The 19687-nt window shown below is 37.6% G+C and overlaps 1 protein-coding gene across 1 annotated transcript; it reads left to right on the forward strand.

Moving 5' to 3' along the window:
• The first annotated feature begins 2123 nt into the window (after positions 1-2123).
• On the forward strand, positions 2124-9808 carry LOC109086148 (ICOS ligand-like). The gene is made up of 5 exons (XM_042746555.1): positions 2124-2139; positions 6997-7093; positions 8971-9011; positions 9091-9417; positions 9559-9808. The coding sequence occupies exons 1-5, from the start codon at positions 2124-2126 to the stop codon at positions 9729-9731; spliced, it is 654 nt and encodes a 217-aa protein (XP_042602489.1). The 3' UTR covers positions 9732-9808.
• Positions 9809-19687: the final 9879 nt, after the last annotated feature.

The following is a 19687-nucleotide window of genomic DNA, read 5'->3' on the forward strand; positions in this document are numbered from 1 at the left end:
AAACTTGATTTCAATATATGACACATATTATTTTGTATTGAATGCTATTTATTCCATATCTAAATCTTGATTATATGAAACATGTATTATAATGTAAAGACAACCAACATACTTTATTGTGTCTGGACAGTGTTGTGTGAGGAAAACAACTGACAGCCTGGAACTGGGCCAGCAGGAGTAGAGCAGACAGATAGACCAGACACAGTGCAGCCATGACCTGCAAACAGAGAGGAGGCAAAACAAAACAACATACAAACCAATAATCTTACATAGAACATATTGCATTTAATTTGTGTGTGTGTGTGTGTATATATATATTAGTAATAAGCGTAAAACTCTTTTAAGATAGTCATGCTCTTTATAGGTTTGTGGGTAGCTCTTGAGTAGGACTTCAAACACTACTCTGTCGGCTGCCATGCTACTGCTCCCTCTGCAGAGAAGTGTGCCATGAAGACATCCCTCACCCAGACTGCCTCTCTGGAGGAGTAGTTTGCTGCAACATGACCCAGACCTGGCAGCGGCTCCTCTCCAGCTTGTCCCGCGCCCCTCACAGCAGGTGCCTCTCTCCCCTCCGAACACCTCATGAAGTTGTGGAGAACACATGTCGCCTTCACACACTTCTCCGCAACTTCAGGGTGGACCTCGATGAGCCGCCGGTACATCCTCCACTGTGAGGAGAGGATGCCAAAGGCGTTCTCCACCACCAGCCGGGCTCTGGAGAGACGGTAATTGAAGACACGCCTCTCTGGAGGAAGGGTGCGTCCAGGGAAGGGCCGCATGAGGTTACTCCGCAGCGGAAACGCCTCATCAGCGACGAAGACATGGGGCTGGGGTCCTCTTTCTTCAGCACCAGGTAGAGGCTGGTCAGGAGGCAGATGAAGTGTGCCAGCCCGGAGAGCCTGTCCAAAGGCGGAGTTTGCCAGAATCCCACCGTCACTGGTCCTGCCGTACCCCAACATCGATCACCCGGAAGCGATATTTCGCATCCACAACTGCAAGGAGAACGATGGAAAAGGTTCCCTTAATTGTGGAAATGGGATCCTGAGTTGGGGGGTGCCTTCATCACCACATGCTTCCCATCCACCACTCCACAGCACAGAGGGAAGTTCCACCGCTCCTGGAATCCCTCTGCGATGGACCTCCAGTCATCAGTGGTGGGCACAGCCATGTAGTCCTCCACAAGGCAGTCCCAGATGGCAGTCACTACCTGGGGGACGATCTGGCACACCGTGGAGACACCAACCCTGTAGCTGGACGCTGTGGTCCTGAATGAGTCCCCAGTGGCAAGAAACCTAGAAAACATTGTTATAAATATTATTATAATATTCTTATAATGATATAATAATATTCTAATATTATAATAATAATATAAGTACACTGCAATAGTACCACTTTAATGAATTTAAAGGAAGCCTAAATCACAAATTAACAAGAATTAAACTGTGACTGAAAAACCAGGTCTAAACCAGGACAAAAGTAGGACTCAACCAGGTCTAAACCACAATTATACCAGAACAAAATCAGGTCTAAATAAAATTAAATCAGGACTTAAAATACAAAGACCTACTGAGTATCACTACAGCCTGAATTCTTTGAGGCATGGATTTCACTAATGAAAAACAATATTCTTCATCAAGCTGATTCCAACTTTCTTGAATAGCGGTTGACAGATGCCTTGTCATGGACCAGTTTTTTTCAATTTCCACCATAATTTTTCAATCAAATTGAGATCCGGACTGTTTGCTGGCCAGAGTTGATATGGCTTTCCTGGAGAAAAGCTTTAACACTCTTTGCTCTGTGGCAAGATGCATTATCATCCTGAAAAATTACATCACCAAACTTTTCAATTGATGGAATAAAAAAGTGTCAAAAATGTCTATGTACATTTGTGGATTGACTGATGAGGTAAGGATTGACATTTCCCCTGGTGCTTTACCTGATTGTACACATTACACACATTGAAGATGCGCACCACTCTTCCCTTTTATTGCAACTTTTTTTTCTAGTTGTTCGAGTCCGATGGAGGAGCAGGTTCAGATAGTTGTAGCAGAGTGAGGTATAGACCCAGTATGATTGGCTGACATTACCCAAATAGGTGAATCTATCAGTGTTCGTACTTAATCATGATTGTTCAGTTGGGTAAGATTCATGAGCCAATTAGTACATGTGTAGTGCATATAAAAGGTAGAAGTGTTTGGTTGCTTGGGATGCATCATCCTTGGTACTGCCCCTTTGTGACATGTGGTGCATTGAGTGAGTGCTAGCAGTTGGGTTATCCTCCTTTCTGTCATTGTGTGCTGGCTGTCGGCTAGTTATATGGGCCTGCAAGTAGTTGTAATCCTGCATGGTGAGTGACTAAGGCTACATTTACACTGCAGGTCTTGATGCCCAAATCTGATTTTCTGACTATATCCGATTTTTTTGACGACCCGCTTACATCATCTTTTAAAAGTGACCCGTATCCGATTTTTGCATTTACACTATACACTGCTGAAACTACCAAACGTAGACATTCTGACCCGGAAAAGGAAGTAAAACAGCATGAAATACAATGGATGCAGATGCAAATAAAATTATACAGTGTTTTGCTTTCCACAATATTTTGAAAAGTCATCAAAAGAAATCTGCAAAACATTGGTCTCATACGGCGGAGAAAAAAGCGCTTAAACCGTGCCTCCCCATATCTCGTGAAATGTCTTCAAACACGGATTTATTTCTGTAACAACCCTGCATTTTTGCCTGCACTGTCTCTTCGCCCCAAAGACTTAAAAGACATGAAACCTCCACATTGCTCCACTGTGTGTATTCTTTGTCCTCCATCGTGCCTATAATAAGTCATGTGATCTCAGTTGGTGGTGGCCACCTGAGTTGACATCACTTTTTTAAGACGTACGACTCACATTTACTGGGGAATATCCGATTTGTCTGATTACATGGCACACGCAAATGCACGTATCCGATTCATATCCGATTTATTACCACATATGAATGAGGCCTGATCCGATCTGAGAAAATCGGAATCCATTGCGTGCGTTTTTTTTTCCTGCTTACACGTTCACATCGCGGTCATATCCGATCTGTGCCACATGAGAGGAAAAAATCGGAATTGGGTCACTTGAACCATGCAGTGTAAATGGGGCCCATGTGTATTGCAGCTTTGCATTGTTTCCTTGGTTTGATTGCATGTCCAGGGGTTTCCAATGATCTTAATTGAAGCCTAATGAACATCAAGTAATTGACTGCAGCTCTGCTCTTGTCAGCCTTATAGTTTTGTCCAGAACTCATCTGGGTCCGTGTGGATGGCTTTAGGTGGGAGGGGTTGGCCATGATACCCTTCACTGGGTGTCCACATGGAGTGCTGTTTAATAGTTAATTTTTCACAAGAGTGTGGGGTAGAAATCTGGTGGCCTTTGCTGGCCACCTCCCTCTTTATTTGTTATTGTATTGTATTGTACTTATTGTTTTGTATGTTACTGGTACAGACTTGTGATGTTTTTAGATCTTGAGTGAAGTGTTTTATTAATTGTATGTTCTTTTATCTGTCTCTCTATGCTCACCTTGCCTTCTTGGTACTGAACCTGTGTCCCTTTTTCTTAGAACTGTTATGTCCCGGTGTATTCCGGGTGGCATAGTCGATTATAGGATTTCTCTTCTCTTATTGATGATTTCACGACCACCTGACTGCTCTTTGCCACCTAGTGATGTCTCTTGAGCTGTAGACCTTCTGCACCCAGGGCTTCTTTTCCACTCTAGCCTTGTTTGAGGTCAGGGGCGGCGCTAGAGAATTTTGAATGCAGGTGCTGAGGGAGTGCTAGATCATTGAAAAGGGCAGCTGGGCAATTCAGCGTTCCAGACTCATTCTTCCCACTGGTCGCTCTTTTGCGACTAACTTTCTCAGTTGGTTGCAGGAGCACATTTTTTTTTATTCTTTTTTTCTACAACATGGGATTAATCAATGCATGCTGATGAACTCTTATCATAGTTTATAGTTAGGCCTATATGGAAACGAAAGTGATTAACATTCAACCCGTTGTTTTTCATCAGTAGTATTATTTGTGATTTTTGAATTTTGTGAACGGGAGTCCCTCTTTTGCTCTGGTATAAGCCCGGATTTGGATTCTTCACTTTCAATTTCGCGATCTTGTCACTTTTTTACAATAAAAGAAAATAGTCTCTTTTGCTTAAACTACATCTGTACACCTTTCACTTTTTAAGACTAAAATAAACGATGGATTCATTATTTTTCATTAAAAAGCATAACAACATTAAAATGATATACAATGACAAACTAGCCTACAAAACGTTTATTAACAAAAACTAAAGTTGAGGAATGGTATACACCACATGCTGTATTATATAATGTCTAATAAATTACAGAACGTTTAGCAAACACTGAGGAATCAAATAAAAAAATAAAAGAGAGCCTCCATAGCATAATGTGAGGTAAACAGCAAAGGTAAGTTTTTCAAAATTAAAACGAAAAGAAAAGTAAAACTAAACTTGTTGCCGGTGATAGTGCTTGCATCGACAACATGTTCACCTTCTCTGGTCTAAGAAGCAGTCTTTTACTTTACTTTAGCATAAAGACCATCCATCGTTTCCTCAATATTCACATCATTTTTGCTGCGCGCAGCATCGCGCTCATGCTGATGCGGCGAGTATAAACCAGGCTCTACACTCCAAGCGCTTATGAGTTGATCAATGCAGTGGTTGTGCCAGTGTGACAGCTCACAAAATTTAGTCACATAGGCAGAAAAAATGGTCGCAGTCTGGAGTCCTGCTATTAATGTGACGTGACATACATACAGCCAAGTATGGTGACCCATACTCGGAACTTGTGCTCTGCTTTTAACCTATCCAAAGTGCACACACACAGCAGTGAACACATACACCATGAACACACACCCAGAGCAGTGGGCAGCCATTTATGCTGCGGTGCCCGGGGAGCATATTACCAATATTACCAGAACAGTAACACAATATTACACTGAAAATCACAATAGAACCTGAACTTTGCTGATTTATGTAAACTACGCAATACCTCACAACAAGTTAATTGTAAACTGTCCCTGGAGTGATGTGAAGCAGCAAAAACTATTTCATACTCTATGTAGCCTATGCTTAAACAATTTTAGAAGCAATATAAGAATCACATTTATCACATCGATTTAAATAGGACAATTTTATACCATACTGATATAAAAAGAAAAAGAAAATATATTCCATTCGTTGCTATTTACAACATGAAGTGCATTAAACATTACATTATAAAGGTTTCCCAAACCGGGGTTCAAAAAGGAACTGCAGGGGGTTACTTTGAGGTTAATTAAATCATAAAAATGTAAAATTAAAATAAATCATTTGAAATTAACATCAAAATAAAACACTTACTAGAAAATCTTTTTTTATTTGTTTACCAGCATGTCATGTGAACATTAACCAATATCAGAGAACTAGTCACCTGACTAGTGACAGGTCTTTGAAGAACTTTCTGTATGTATATTTTATCGGTAGTATATTTTAGAAAAGAACATTTAAAAGATGAAAAAGAGGAATTAAGGAGAATAAATGAATTATAAATAATTTATTCCTATTGTGTGAATATGTGATCAATTGAGAAGTAACTGTAGTCTGATTCCAACTGATAATGTTTCACTTAAATGAAAAAGTGAATGTCTGTTTTGGAAAAAGTTAATAATGTTTACAATACAGTTCAGAGAATCTAGGATGTTTTTATGTTTATTACATATATACCCCATAACTACACGAAATGAGAGGGCAACAAGGGATCACTTTAAATTACAGTCCTCCAATGAAACACTTGTTTGTGAATGTTTGCATAGTAGTTAAGAAAAAGTTTGTAGTACATTTTATCCTACTTGCCTCAATCCACATACGAAAGCCCAAAGTGCACCAGCACCACTACAGCTATCGGAAAATTATAAGGTAAATATACATGTATTATGATGTTATATTAATAGTATATCCTGGAAGCAGCAGGAAACAGGTTAATCTAGTTTTCCACTGTATTGCACCTCAATGGTACAGTGCTGCTGAGATTACCATACGCTATTCTTTCATCAGGTAAATTTTCATATGGAAATTTCTAAACCAAATCATGTTACATCATTTCCCCATCATTGTTCAGTAATCTCCATGATCTCATATAAAGAAACACTAGTAAATATTATACTCGACGTTGCAAAATCACCTTGCAGCGCTGTTTAGCTTACGTTATATTGGATATAACAACCAGATCACTTTAATTTATTACTTTTCTCTTTTATTTAACGATTACAAATTATATGATACATGTAATAATATAATTCCTTTAATCCTACAATAAAAATATATCATTTTTCATTGACCTGACCAGGTAGTCTCCACACACAATTGATGCCCCTGAACAGAATGCTTCAGTATATCTCAGAAACAGTATGATGAGCATCAAAAGCATATTGTCCATATACTACAAACACACTATACAAAATGCTATAATAGTCTATATACACAATACAAAGGAATATGAGAGAAATGTAAACCTGATTGTCTGGTTTTGTGAGGTCCTGTCATGACAAAAGGCTAACCAATGCAGAACCATAAAATAACCTTTAAAAAAACAAAACAAATCATTGTGTATCATCACTGCTTCCTCATTTTATAACAGAGAAACTAAAAGAGAAATGTAAAATAAACAAAACCACAAACCACACTGTACTTGCTCATTTGTTTGCTCATATAGTTGAGTCCCTCCTCCCATCAGATCTATATTACCCTCGAGTTTCACAGTACTGATCTATCTGTCATGATCAAAACAAGCGAGAGGAACGATGAAGCAGATTTTTTGGGATTGACCCCAGATCTGAAAAAAGCTGTTTGTAAGTTAATGGATTTAAAAGAATGTTATTTGGAAGCTCTGCAATCCTGAGCTGCTTTTACAGTGATAAACTGAATTCAATTCATGACATTATATTATAAACTTCAGGAATATATAAGACATAATTCAGAGAAATGTTTCATTTGAGGAAAAGGATCCAGAATACAACATTTTCCTAGAGGAGTTTACAAAAGGAAGCTTCAATCTCGTGTTCATGTAAGTCTGAGTACATTTACTCATTTATTTAATTTGCGTTTGTTTGTTTCACTTAACTTAAGTCATGAGGACGACTTTAGCTTCCTGCCTTGTTGGCAGAGTCTATTTTCACTAACTCCACCCACCAATGTGGGATTTGGATAGTCAACATTACAAAAGACAGTAAACTGTCATCAGCTTCAGTGGCGCAGATGGTAAAACTTACTCATTTTCACATAATCAACGCGGATTCGAATCCGCTTTTTGGCAAACTTTTTTCCTTTTCTTCTCCTTTTTCAAATTTCAAAACACAACACAACAGAAAAACATTTATTTTTCAATAAAATTGAGAAGAAAATCTAAAACTTGAAAATAAAGTATTGGGTAGGGTTAGGATAGGAGTAGGGAGGGGCTTTATTGTCCCAATAAGGTGGCATCCATTTAATAATTTGAATTAAAATTAAAAATGTACACTCAGTAAGTTATTATTCCATACTGTTTTATAATGTATTACAATACTGATGTGCTAATAATTATTATTATATATCAAACATAACTAGCCATTTTTCAGTGAAACTAGCACAATATTTTATGGTCTGACCAATGAAGATGAAAAATAAAACAGCTTTTGTTTATTATTCCATACTGTTTTATAATGTTTTAAGATACTGATTTTTTAATATTTATTTTTATATATAAAGTATTGTAATGTTATTTTAAATTTTTATAGATGACTGGTACGCATTTCTGATTGGTTCACCTGGTTACTGTTGACGTCATTCAGCGGAAGAGTTTTTTGACCCCGTGGTTCAAACGGAACACGTAACCTTGAAAAATCATATGCAGTATTTTAGAAATTCTATGTAAAATATACATCAGTTATATTGGAGCATAAAGATGTTCAGGTATGTTTATGATTTCTTAAAGAAGTTTTGTTTTCACTAAATGCAATATACTTCTGAACCCTGTGACACTTCCAAAAAGTGTGAGCGCTCATATTTGACCTTGTTTGTTTAGGTCCTCACTTAAACTAGCATTAACAAACAAACCCTTTAAACATCATTAATGCATGAATCATTGTTTGATCAATTAACGAGTAACAGGTTTATACACAAAGAAAGAGCTGAAACAATTATTTTGGTTTAGCATCAGCTTGTATATTAGCATGGTTTAGCTTTAGCATGTATATTGCTTTTTTATTTAACTTTTTTGTCATGGTGCATGTGCTTCTATTTTTATTTGCTAGTAATTTGATTGGCAGAGTCTTACAGAGCATTAAAGATATAAAAGATTGGGTAAATGGGTGAAGATGCTTCCTTAAAAACATGTACCGCTAAATTCAGAGTTTAGCATCTGCAGGATAATTATGCAATATCCAATATATTATGAAGGGGAATTAATGAAAACATTTGTTAATTTATGCATTTTGACAATTTAGTGACAATTTACAATCGGCAAATGAAATCCAGTTATTTTTAAATTATTTTTAATTGAAAGGAAGATAATGGCAATGGACCATTCATTCATTTCAATTACAGTTTGTCTTAGTGATAGAAAGTATTAAAAAGCTTTTGCATTCGGCTCTTTTAATGTTTTGACTTGATTTTAGACCAACAGGAAAATAAGTTTTAGCTTAATTATCATTATTATTTTTTTTTAAGACTAACATGTTTGACAAAACCAAAACTCCATGTGGTTCTAAGTCAGTGTGCGTTAAGCTTTATCAGCACAGAATCACTTTCCTTCATGCTTTTAGTTTGTGCAGCTGTTTAATAGAAACTGTTTACTTGCATTTTGTGAGAGTGCTGACATTACATCAAGTCCTAAAGTACTAAATGGCATCATCGGTTGATATTAAGGAAGTTAAAGGAACACGTTTTTCTTTTCTGTTTCTCCAGTGGCTGCTTTATCTGTGTATTTGCCTTGCTGATACACAAAGGTGAGCATCTGAACAAACCACATATGAAAGATAAATTCATCAAACAGACTGTTTCCAATCAAAGTTTCTGTCATTTCAGTGTGTCTGCAGGTCACAGTAGAGGGTGTTATCGGCGGTTCTGTTGTCCTGCCGTGTTCTTCAACTCAACATGATCTTAAACTTCAAGACATCAGTGTGCATTGGAGACACAATAACAGTGAGATTGTGTATGATATAATCAAGGGTGGAGATGTAGTATCGGTACAAAACCCACGGTACAAGAACAGAGCTGAAACTTTCCCTGATGAGTATCTGAGAGGAAATTTCTCCATCAAACTCAACAATCTTCAACACACTGATGGAGGAACGTTCAGCTGCCTCATCACACCCTCAAATGAACAGGAAACGATACAACTGAACATCAAGGGTTTGTGAAATTAGTTAATTTATTTTTGAATTTTCAAATAAAAAAGCACCTGAATGCTGCTATATAGAGTATAAATGAGTATAGAGTATATCTGTATTACAGTGCAGTAATGTTGATTTTTCTGAACTTGTTTTGTTGCAGAATTAACAGTAGGAAAAGGAAACAAATCTATTGAACAAGCAAACCAAGGATCAGCCCAGACGACGACTGTCATAATAATCTGTGTTGTCGTAATATTACTTGTATTAATTTTAATATATGCAATGGCCTATTTCATGTTTCACAGGAGAAGAAGATTTCAGGCTGCCGTATAGAAGTAACAAAGGCAAAATTCTCTCATACTGACTATATTGTAAGTCAAATGTTACATTAAGCTGAATCTCTGAATCTCTTTTCGGTGGCAAAAAATAAAATAAAAAATAAGTGTTCTTGCTTCATGTTGAGTTTGTCAGAATAATTAAAGCTTTAATATTTGGTCACTAAAGCTATTAATCTTTTTCTCAACACATTTCCAAACCTAGTATGTCTTCATACTTACAACATTTATACTTTAGTTTTTAGTGTCTTAATAACATACAGGAAGCTATAACAAATCCCTGTCTATTTTTTTCTTTTTTTTTGCCAGGCACATTTCTAATATTAATACTGATAGATACTGTTCTCTGATTTATTCTGGTTTTAGATTTTTATAAAACATCTGATTCTTATGAGGACTTTTTAATGCAACTTATCTGTTTATCTGTAGATGTTTTGACAGCTTTCCTCCTATTATGAAAAGATCAGGAACTCAATCTGTGGTTACATAGAAACTTCAATTACAAAATAAGACATAATGTAATTTGAGTAGTGGTCAAGCACAAAGACTGAAAGTGCAGTTACTGAAAAAACCCTGAGTAAAACGTCATGTTCCTTACTTAGCAGTTTTCCTCTGCTGTGCCTTAAGGGGGTTGTTAGTTAAGTAATATACAAAAAAAAAAAAACACACACAGGTGTGTATCTCAATAAATTAGAATGTTGTGGAAAAGTTAATTTCAGTAATTCAACTCAAATTGTAACTTGTGTATTAAATAAATTCAATGCACACAGACTGCAGTAGTTTAAGTCTTTGGTTCTTTTAATTGTGATGATTTTGGCTCACATTTAACAAAAACCCACCCATTCAACATCACTCACCAAATTGGCATCTCACCAAAATTAGAATATATGGTGACATGCCAATCAGCTAATCAACTTAAAACACCTGCAAAGGTTTTCCTGAGCCTCAAAATGGTCTCTCAGTTGGTTCACTAGGCTACACAATCATGGGGAAGACTGCTGATCTGACAGTTGTCCAGAAGACAATCATTGACACCCTTCACAAGGAGGGTAAGCCACAAACATTCATTGCCAAAGAGCTGGCTGTTCACAGAGTGCTGTACCAAGCATGTTAACAGAAAGTTGAGTGGAAGGAAGAAGTGTGGAAGAGAAAAGATGCACAACCAACTGAGAGAACCGCAGCCTTATGAGGATTGTCAAGCAAAATCGATTCAAGAATTTGAGTGAACTTCACAAGGAATGACTGAGGCTGGGGTCAAGGCATCAAGAGCCACCACACACAAACGTGTCAAGTAATTTGGCTACAGTTGTCGTATTCCTCTTGTTAAGCGACTCCTGAACCACAGACAATGTCAGAGACGTCTTACCTGGGCTAAGGAGAAGAAGAAGAGGAGAGCAAAAGGAGCCCGTACCAAGTATTGAGTACATGTACAGTAAATAAACATACTTTCCAGAAGGCCAACAGTTCACTAAAATGTTTTTTTTTTTTATTGGTCTTATGAAGTATTCTAATTTGTTGAGAGTGAATTGGTGGGTTTTTGTTAAATGTGAGCCAAAATCATCACAATTAAAAGAACCAAAGACTTAAATTCAATGCACACAGACTGAAGTAGTTTATTTTTTTTTTTAAGTTTCACCACTTTGAGTTGATTTACTGAAATAAATGACTTTTCCACAACTTCAAATTTATTGAGTTGCACCTGTCAAATATATATATATATATATATTATTATTTTTTTCCAGGTAAAATTATTTTGTATACGGCAGGTTTAAATAACTGTTTCTACTATATAATCACACATGAAAATAAGACATTTTCCTCTGGTCCTGTACTGTTATCACATGTCACTCTGAACTATCGTGAATGACGCTGCAGAGGGCAGCAGAAGAGCAGCTAGTTGTCAACATATCACTTTCAACTGTATGTTGCATTACAGTCTGCTAGTGAAATGCAATGACTTGGCATCCAATTTATTAATTGATATCACACGAGCAGGAAACTGCTGTTTTAAGTAGAATATACATTCATATTAATGATATCTTTTGTTGTCAGCATCATAAAATTGGGTACAGTATGTCCATAGCCACTGGTATAAACAAAAAAATAAGATTTGTATCTCTAAGAAAATTTTACTGATCATATACTGATTTTTTTTTTTAACATACACATACTGGGTTTAATGTTATATGGGACTTTCCACACAGGTATAATGATGTTTATACTGTATACTGGTACTGTACTGTAGTTTGTAGGGATATTTACAAGAACAAGGACAAGTAGAGGTTAGTAGTTTAAAAAACTCAACATGTTCAGAGGGGGGTAAAATACACGTTTTTTTTTTTTTTGGTGGGGTTCCCCTGCTAAAATTTTGGCATTCCAGGGGAAAAGTATCATGGTATTGGGAGTCGTTTCAACACACGACTTTTAACAGGTGTTATAGTAGCCCAATTTCATCAAAACTGCAGCACTGATGGGCGGTGTCTTGCCGCATGTTGGCTGTAGATGGTTTAAATGGCATTGATATGGGGGGGGGGGGGCTACTATGGTTTGGGGCTTATATTATATATATATATCTCTAAGATATATATATATATATATATTATATATATAGATATTTAGATATAGTAGTTGTTGTCAATGATTAATTGCGATTAATCGGGCATTCCGATATAAATTTTTGATTACGTAATAAAAATGTGTTTGACTGTATATTTATTATGTTCATATAAATTCACACAGTAAACAGTATAATATATTTGGAAAATATTACTTTATATCTTTATATATGCTTATATTCTATATCTAATTCGATATAATATATTTAATATAGAAATATATAACATTTTTTCTTTCCTTAAATATATACATGCATTGTGTGTATACATTATACATATACACATTACCACATAATTACATCAACAAAAACTTTTTTTTTTTGTATTTTTGGTGCGGATTAAAACTTTTGACACCACTAATCCACATCTAGAACTACTATAATAATATGATAAAATATCATTTTATGCTGGAAGCAATATTCTTGTCAGTTGTTCTATCAGCTGTGACATATAAATATGCTGGGTTTTTTTAATGAATCCATTGGCCATTTTTTTATTCCTTATAAGAGGATATTTTCTTTTCTTTCTCCGCGCCCCAAACCTCATTAATACTTCTTTATTCTTTATCTTTTATTTCAAATTCTTACTCTTACATTTAACATAAATTCAATTCTAATAATGGCGCTTCTTGTCATCGCTACATTATTCCAATTACAATCATTTACCCTGAAAAAAAAATACAATTGACATTGAATAGAGTGTTTTGAGATTTGTTTACATAATATTTTTTGGAATATAAAAACAAGAAATGATGGTGGAAAATTATACTTTTAAACTAAATTACAACACCAGTATGTGCCATTAGTGAGTCGTTTTAAATGAGTCAGTATCCACCACTGAGCTTGTTCATGGTCAAAACCGCTTAGTTCAAATGGCTAATTCATCAGATATTTATGAAAGGTGCCTAAAGAAACTTTGACTCAACCGATCATCAGAAACAAGCCTATTAAGCAATGAATAGGGTGGTTCTGTGAGATTGTGCTGTGGTTCCGCTAAAATGGAAGCAGGTTCCGCGGAGTCTTACAAAAGTCTAAATTTCGTGTATTAAAATTTAGGCCTTTTAAAAAAAAGTCTTAAATGTACAAGACATTCTTAATTATGATTTCAAGAGTCGTAAATTGGGGACAGAAAGACCGGAATTCGATATGGCTGAATGTGACAAGTAAACTTCAAAAGGCTATTTGATTTCATTAACAAAACATGAGCGATGGCATTCAAAGTCCAGTGCTGCGCTCTTGTATTCATGCTACCATCCAGCACACTCCCTAAGGTCACAAAACGCTGACTTTTGGTAGTACCTAGGATAGCAAAGTCCACTAAAGGAGGTAGAGCTTTTTTGCATTTGGCTCCCAAACTCTGGAATAGTCTTCCTGATAATGTTCAGGGTTCAGACACACTTTCTGTTTAAATTTAGATTAAAAACACATTTCCTTGGGCAAGCATTCAAATAATGCATCTTATAATCTTGTACTGCAGTTATATCTGATCAAATGCACATTATTATTCTTTAGCTTGGGTTAAACTAATTAATTTTACTTGGCTGGAACAGCAGCTATGCTAATTATGTCTCTATTTGTTTCTATGTTTTAGGATTTACAAATGCTCCAGTCTGGATCCAGAACACCTGAGAAGAGATGATGCCAACCCCTCAGAGGACCTCAGATGATGCTAACCCAGAGACAACATACAGAACTACCACATTTTGCTATAAGTTTGTTTGCATAATTACTGTTAACAGTGTTAATCGTCTGTTTGTTTACATCTTTTATTGATTTTTCCGAACATTTCTGCCGTATGCACATAAACTGACAGTCACCACTGATAAGCTACTACTAAATATTGTAGAAACTTAATTTTCTCTAAAGTTGCTTTGCATTGATTTGTATTGTGCTATACAAATAAACTTAAATTGAATTGAATTATTCTGCCTTTACCCAGGAAAGTTATATTTCTATCAAACTCTGGAGTTTGAAACACTGAAACACGTTGAAACACTGGAGTCTTGTTCAGTGAGTTAATTTCAAGATGTGGGATAGTCTTAGGCAACAGTCTACGCATCAAAAATTAAAAGAAAGACCTTTACACAAAGGCTCTTATGCATACTATTGTTATTTAACAGTCATTACATATAAAGGCCTATATATATATATATATACAGATTAAAAGCTGAATGTTTTCATTTCTGTTTGTTCTTAGTTTAAAAAAAAAAAAAATTCCTTCAGTTTCCATATGCAGAATAAAACGAGAATGGTCCAGCATTTAGAAATAATTCTTATTAACTCTACTATTATTCTTGATTTTTCAAACTGCTAACACTTTGCAGTGACCAAAAATGGAGTATTATCTGTTTTATTTTTTTTAATTTTTTTTACCAAGAATGAATCGAAATGAAAAAATTTAGCTTTTAATCCGTGTGTGTGTGTGTGTATGTATGTGTATATATACACATATATAGGCCTATATATGTAATGACTGTTAAATAACAATAGCATGCATAAGAGCCTTTGTGTAAAGGCCTTTCTTTTAATTTTTGATGTGTAGACTGTAGCCTAAGACTATCCCACATCTTGAAATTAACTCACTGTAAATTTTCTAATGATTTTTAAGGATGTTACAATATAATGTAATTTTTGTTTTACTTCATCCTTTCATCTCCGTTTACAAACAAGTTTGCAATCCGTCCCTTTGCACCACCTGGCAGCAGTTTCGCAAATGATTTTAGCACGCAACTGACTTGCAGTTAACGCCATGGCCCTGCGGCGGTGGTATTACCCATTCTGGTTTTCCACCTAAAGGATTAAACTGTGGGACACATTAATAGACCATTTACGTAAAAACCGGAAACACGTCAACGAAGCGCAAACCCAGTTCCGGTGTGAGCTTTGTTGGCGGAGAAATGGCAGCTAGAGTGTTTTCGACGAGCCTGAGTTGTCTTCCGAAGTTCACCAGCGCCGATGTGGTGAAGAGTGTGGAGATGCATTCGTCCACTAAAGGGAACAAATTGGACAATGGATATAAATTCTTCCACGAAGAGTTTATCCACAATTACCAAGGTAAGCTTTAGCTAGCTTTAGCCATAGCCGTATCATCGGTTATAACTCTGTTTATGTTAACTGTAAATCTTAGGTGTTGTGAATTTGTAATATAAGGTATAACACATCGCAGTGAATTCCTGAGTTGATGATATTGTTTGGAGATTTGAGGGAGCATAATTTGACAATAAACAACCGCGTATTTATTGGCGAAGCTGTATAAAGTATGTGAATATTTACTGACATTGTCTTGTATAGGGTAGTGTATTTCTATGTGAGATAACACGTAATGTTTTCTTGTTGCATGCGGTTATAGTATCAAATATACTCCAGGACAGGCGTCGTGAGAGGTAGCTGCTTCAGGTCAATTGGCAAAGGAGGCGCGCCGAGCCTCACAAAACTGGAGGTTGAATACCTACGGAACAGAATGACGGTTGGCAAAAGTGCCGTTCTTGCGTATTCACTCCCTTCTTGTGCGGTGGCAGCACTTTTCTTCCACTTACTGTTCTTTTACTGGACCCACAGTAGGTGGTGACCAGGACGTCTCTTTTTCCGGGACATGTCCTCTTTTTTGATCCCTTATATAATAACTAACATGAAACATAGAGGAAATTTAATCCTATTTCATTATGTACGCACGCTCTGCGTCCACTGCCTACATACCCATTTACTCTCGATTGAAATATCTCACAAACTCACTTCACTCCTCTTTTTTACCAACTCAAATCTGGTCACCCTACTGAAAGTTATAGTTTCATGTTATTATGAACACTGATGTAGCAACATAAGTATGACTTAATAACCTATTTAAATTATTGTGTCTAGATATCACTGGATGCAGAAAGTGCCCACCTGAAATCTTTCTCCTGAAGTTGTGCGGCTGGTAAAGGATTCTGCAATCACATAGTTGCCATCCTGTACCAGACCGCACATTATTCACAGCTGGGTCTGCAGGCTGTTCCACCCCCCCTGGCCTGCACAAGTGGCTTGCAAAGATGGCACAGACCAAGAACACAGGTGGGTTTGTGATAAACATGTCATTATGATTTAAGAACTGATTTGTATCTATAACAACTGTAAATTATTATAAAAACACCCCCAGTAGTGACTACAGACTGTAATTGCTTTTTGTCTTTTACTTTTAAGGGAATCCATCCTGAACCGGTTAGTGAGCTGGTGGTGCAAAAGCCCAAAACAGTTGGCAAGGACGGTCTGAGGTCCACACTGTACAAGGCATATACAGGTGATTAAAAAAAACTTAACTTGCTCTCACAAAGCAACAAAAAGTTAAATTAATGTTATGACTAACCAAATTATGGTTACCGCAGATATAATGAATAAAATTTAAATGTAGTTATGCACTCATGTCTAACTTTTCTTTTGTGTGACCAATAATCTTGTGTTTCTCTTGTCTAGGATCACTGCCAGATCCATATATGATGGCATCTGGAAGCAAATTAAGCCAGGTGCAGCCCCAACCTCTCATGGCTGTTTTATTGGATGGGGTTTCTGAGATGGAGCTGACGCCATCTAAATTTGGGTCTGTGGATCCCCCATGTCCTATCACTGTCCACCCAAGAAGTCCAGTGACCTCCTCCTACACCACATGGCTCCAGAATTTCCATCCCTTCCTGTGATGCAGCACACTTTTCCCAGGTTGCATTTCGTCCCGACCTTGCATCAGTTAATGCATCTCAGTCTCTTGAAGTGTCACCGCAGCTGTCCTGTGAGATAGCAAAAGAAACTCAGCAGCAATCCAATTGTCCTGCGTGGACACAGCTACGGCGACCAAGGCTGACTGCTAGTCGTTTTTAGGACTGCAGCTATTCAGATGATCAGAGGCTCCACAAAACAAACAGCTGCAATGAAGCGTGGTCTACTAGTGGAGCCTGAAGTGCTGGCAAACTATGCTGAACTGTTGCGAGTTAATGTGTTAACATCTCAGGGCCAGTCCAGACGGTCGGGTGTATGACCCTTCAGAGTCGCCTCCTTTTGGCCTGGTTTAGGTGAAGAGCAGCACAAAAATTGATCCATCTCAGGTTGCTCACCTCAAGGTGCAGGAAGGCCACGCCAGTCTGAGGCGTTCACATAAGTACTACTGGCAGGTTCAGGGCCAACTGGCAATCACAGGACTGACATGGTGTGACTTTGTTACCGATACCCTATCAACTTTAACTGTGGAAAAATTATTTGGGCGAAAAAACTAAATGACCTAAACCAAGAGGTTTACAAAAGGAGAAGTCAGAAAAGCGTTAGGTTGGCCTGCATCTCCCCTACTGCCAATCTCTGGCCCCTTACAGCGAGACCAGCATTGGGACATGAGACTTAGTTACAGATGTAGGCTAACGTTAGTGAATTCGTGAACAGCTTATATTATAAAATTAATTTGTTCAGGTAGACAGCATTTATCCAAAACGTACACATTAAGTGGACTAGCGTTAACTAAACACATTATGAACAATATACCTGCAGGTGGGCTGTGTCACGTAGTCGTGATCCATCCTTACTGCCTTAGCCACCATGTTCGCTATCTCAACAGCATAGCTGTATGAGGGACTGACGTTTGAAGGTTCTGTCATATATGACTCCCTTCTTAAAGGAGCAGTAAAGTTGTTTACAGGGAATAGGCTCGGGACAACACCACTCTTCAGGCGAATTTAACGACGCAGCCACCACTGTAATCATCCGGAACAAAAGCGCCCGGCTGCAGACATTTTTTTTATTAGTTTGTTGGCTACTCTGTCTTTGTTACATTAAAATCCATGCCCTTCCTCTCTTCGGATCGGCGTATCCATTTGGGTTTCAGGTTTGGATCCACAGGAAAAGAATTTTGATCTTAGGTAGTGAAATGTTTTTGGCTGGAAGATCAACAACCTGGAAAACACAACAGAAAACGTAGTATTTCTTCTCGACTCCGACTATGTTGTGCTCATGATTCGTCATTATGATAACAGGAAGTTCTAATACAAATTCATGACGTAGGTTCCGGTCGGGAAATGCGGAAGTGCGTAAAAGGTCTATAGGGTTCAAAATATAAGAATAATCACATTTAAAATTTAGCCTAAAATCCCAAAATAAATGGGCAGCTGTTTCTTCAACAAGACCACAAGCAAGTTTAATCAATTTCAAGATATTTACAGATAGATGAATTGAACCGGACGCTCATATCTTTTAAATTGTTGCGCTTGTTATAATGTTGTGAGGGACATGATAATGTCAACATAGCAGATGATGTTCGGAAAGCATTCATACTTGACACATTCAGGTATATATTATTCACATATATAGTACATACTCTTTTAGCACTCGTTAAGTGTGTACTTACTGAAATTAAGTGACAAGACTTATTGAACCCTAAGTCACTTGTCAACTCATTTCTTCTATGAATTTACCTGACTTACAGCTTGGAATAAGGCACATAAGCGCCCCCTAGAGGTATGTAGCAAAATTACCTCATGAAAAAAAAAAATCAGGAAACAGAATTAGCAATGTTACAATATCCACAATGCTCACAAATCCTGTCCCCTATCGATACTTCACTCGTACTGCCTCCGTTTTTTCTCCAAAAACGGAAACTTTTTCGATAACGCAGTGTAACTGCACAGCCATTGGTTTTCACGGCGTTGTTGCAAATGCTGTGCCACCATTGCACATCGTACAGGAATTCCCTGCACGCTAATGACGGCCACTCAGAGTGTGTTTCCTGTCTGGCTAAGTCCCACACCGAAGCCGCTCTCAGAGAGATGAAGTGTTTTCATTGTGAGAAAATGAGTCTCACCTCTCTGTGCGCTTGGATCACTTTCTTTTCAGAGAGCGACTCTGTCCTATTTTATTCCACCCAGGAACCTGTCTGCTAGCATGAGTGATGACAGCATGTCTCTAGCAGCCTCAGACGTGGAGGAGTTGTCGGGCTTGACGATTGACACCTCCCCCTTGCCCTCTACGGATCCCAGCAACGCCGAAACAGGGATGGATGCCGAGCTTTTCCATGTCTTCTCTTAATCGGTTGAGGAGCTGGGTTGGGAGTGGTCTACATTGAAGGACCCCACTCACAGTCATCTGGACAAATGGTTCCTGCTGGGGCGCTGCTAGGCACCTCGTCAGAAAGCCTCTCCATTCTTCCTGGAAGTCAATGACGAACTCACAAGATTATGGCATGCTCCCTACTCAGCTTGTCTCCGTATGTTTACTTCATTTGCCCTCCTCTTCACCGATGACGCTGAAGAGAAGGGCTACAAGAAGCTGTCTCCGCTGGATGAGTCAGTGGCCGCGCACGTTTGCCCACCCATTGTCATGGGATGTAAGGC

Source organism: Cyprinus carpio, chromosome A4, assembly GCF_018340385.1.
Source record: "Cyprinus carpio isolate SPL01 chromosome A4, ASM1834038v1, whole genome shotgun sequence".
Taxonomy (NCBI): Eukaryota; Metazoa; Chordata; class Actinopteri; order Cypriniformes; family Cyprinidae; genus Cyprinus; species Cyprinus carpio.

Excerpts from the sequence above, each read along its gene's own strand:
- LOC109086148 (XM_042746555.1), top strand. Across the intron at positions 9,012-9,090 it reads TGCCTTGCTGATACACAAAG|TGTGTCTGCAGGTCACAGTA; the intron begins GTGAGCATCTGA and ends CTGTCATTTCAG. Across the intron at positions 9,418-9,558 it reads GATACAACTGAACATCAAGG|AATTAACAGTAGGAAAAGGA; the intron begins GTTTGTGAAATT and ends GTTTTGTTGCAG.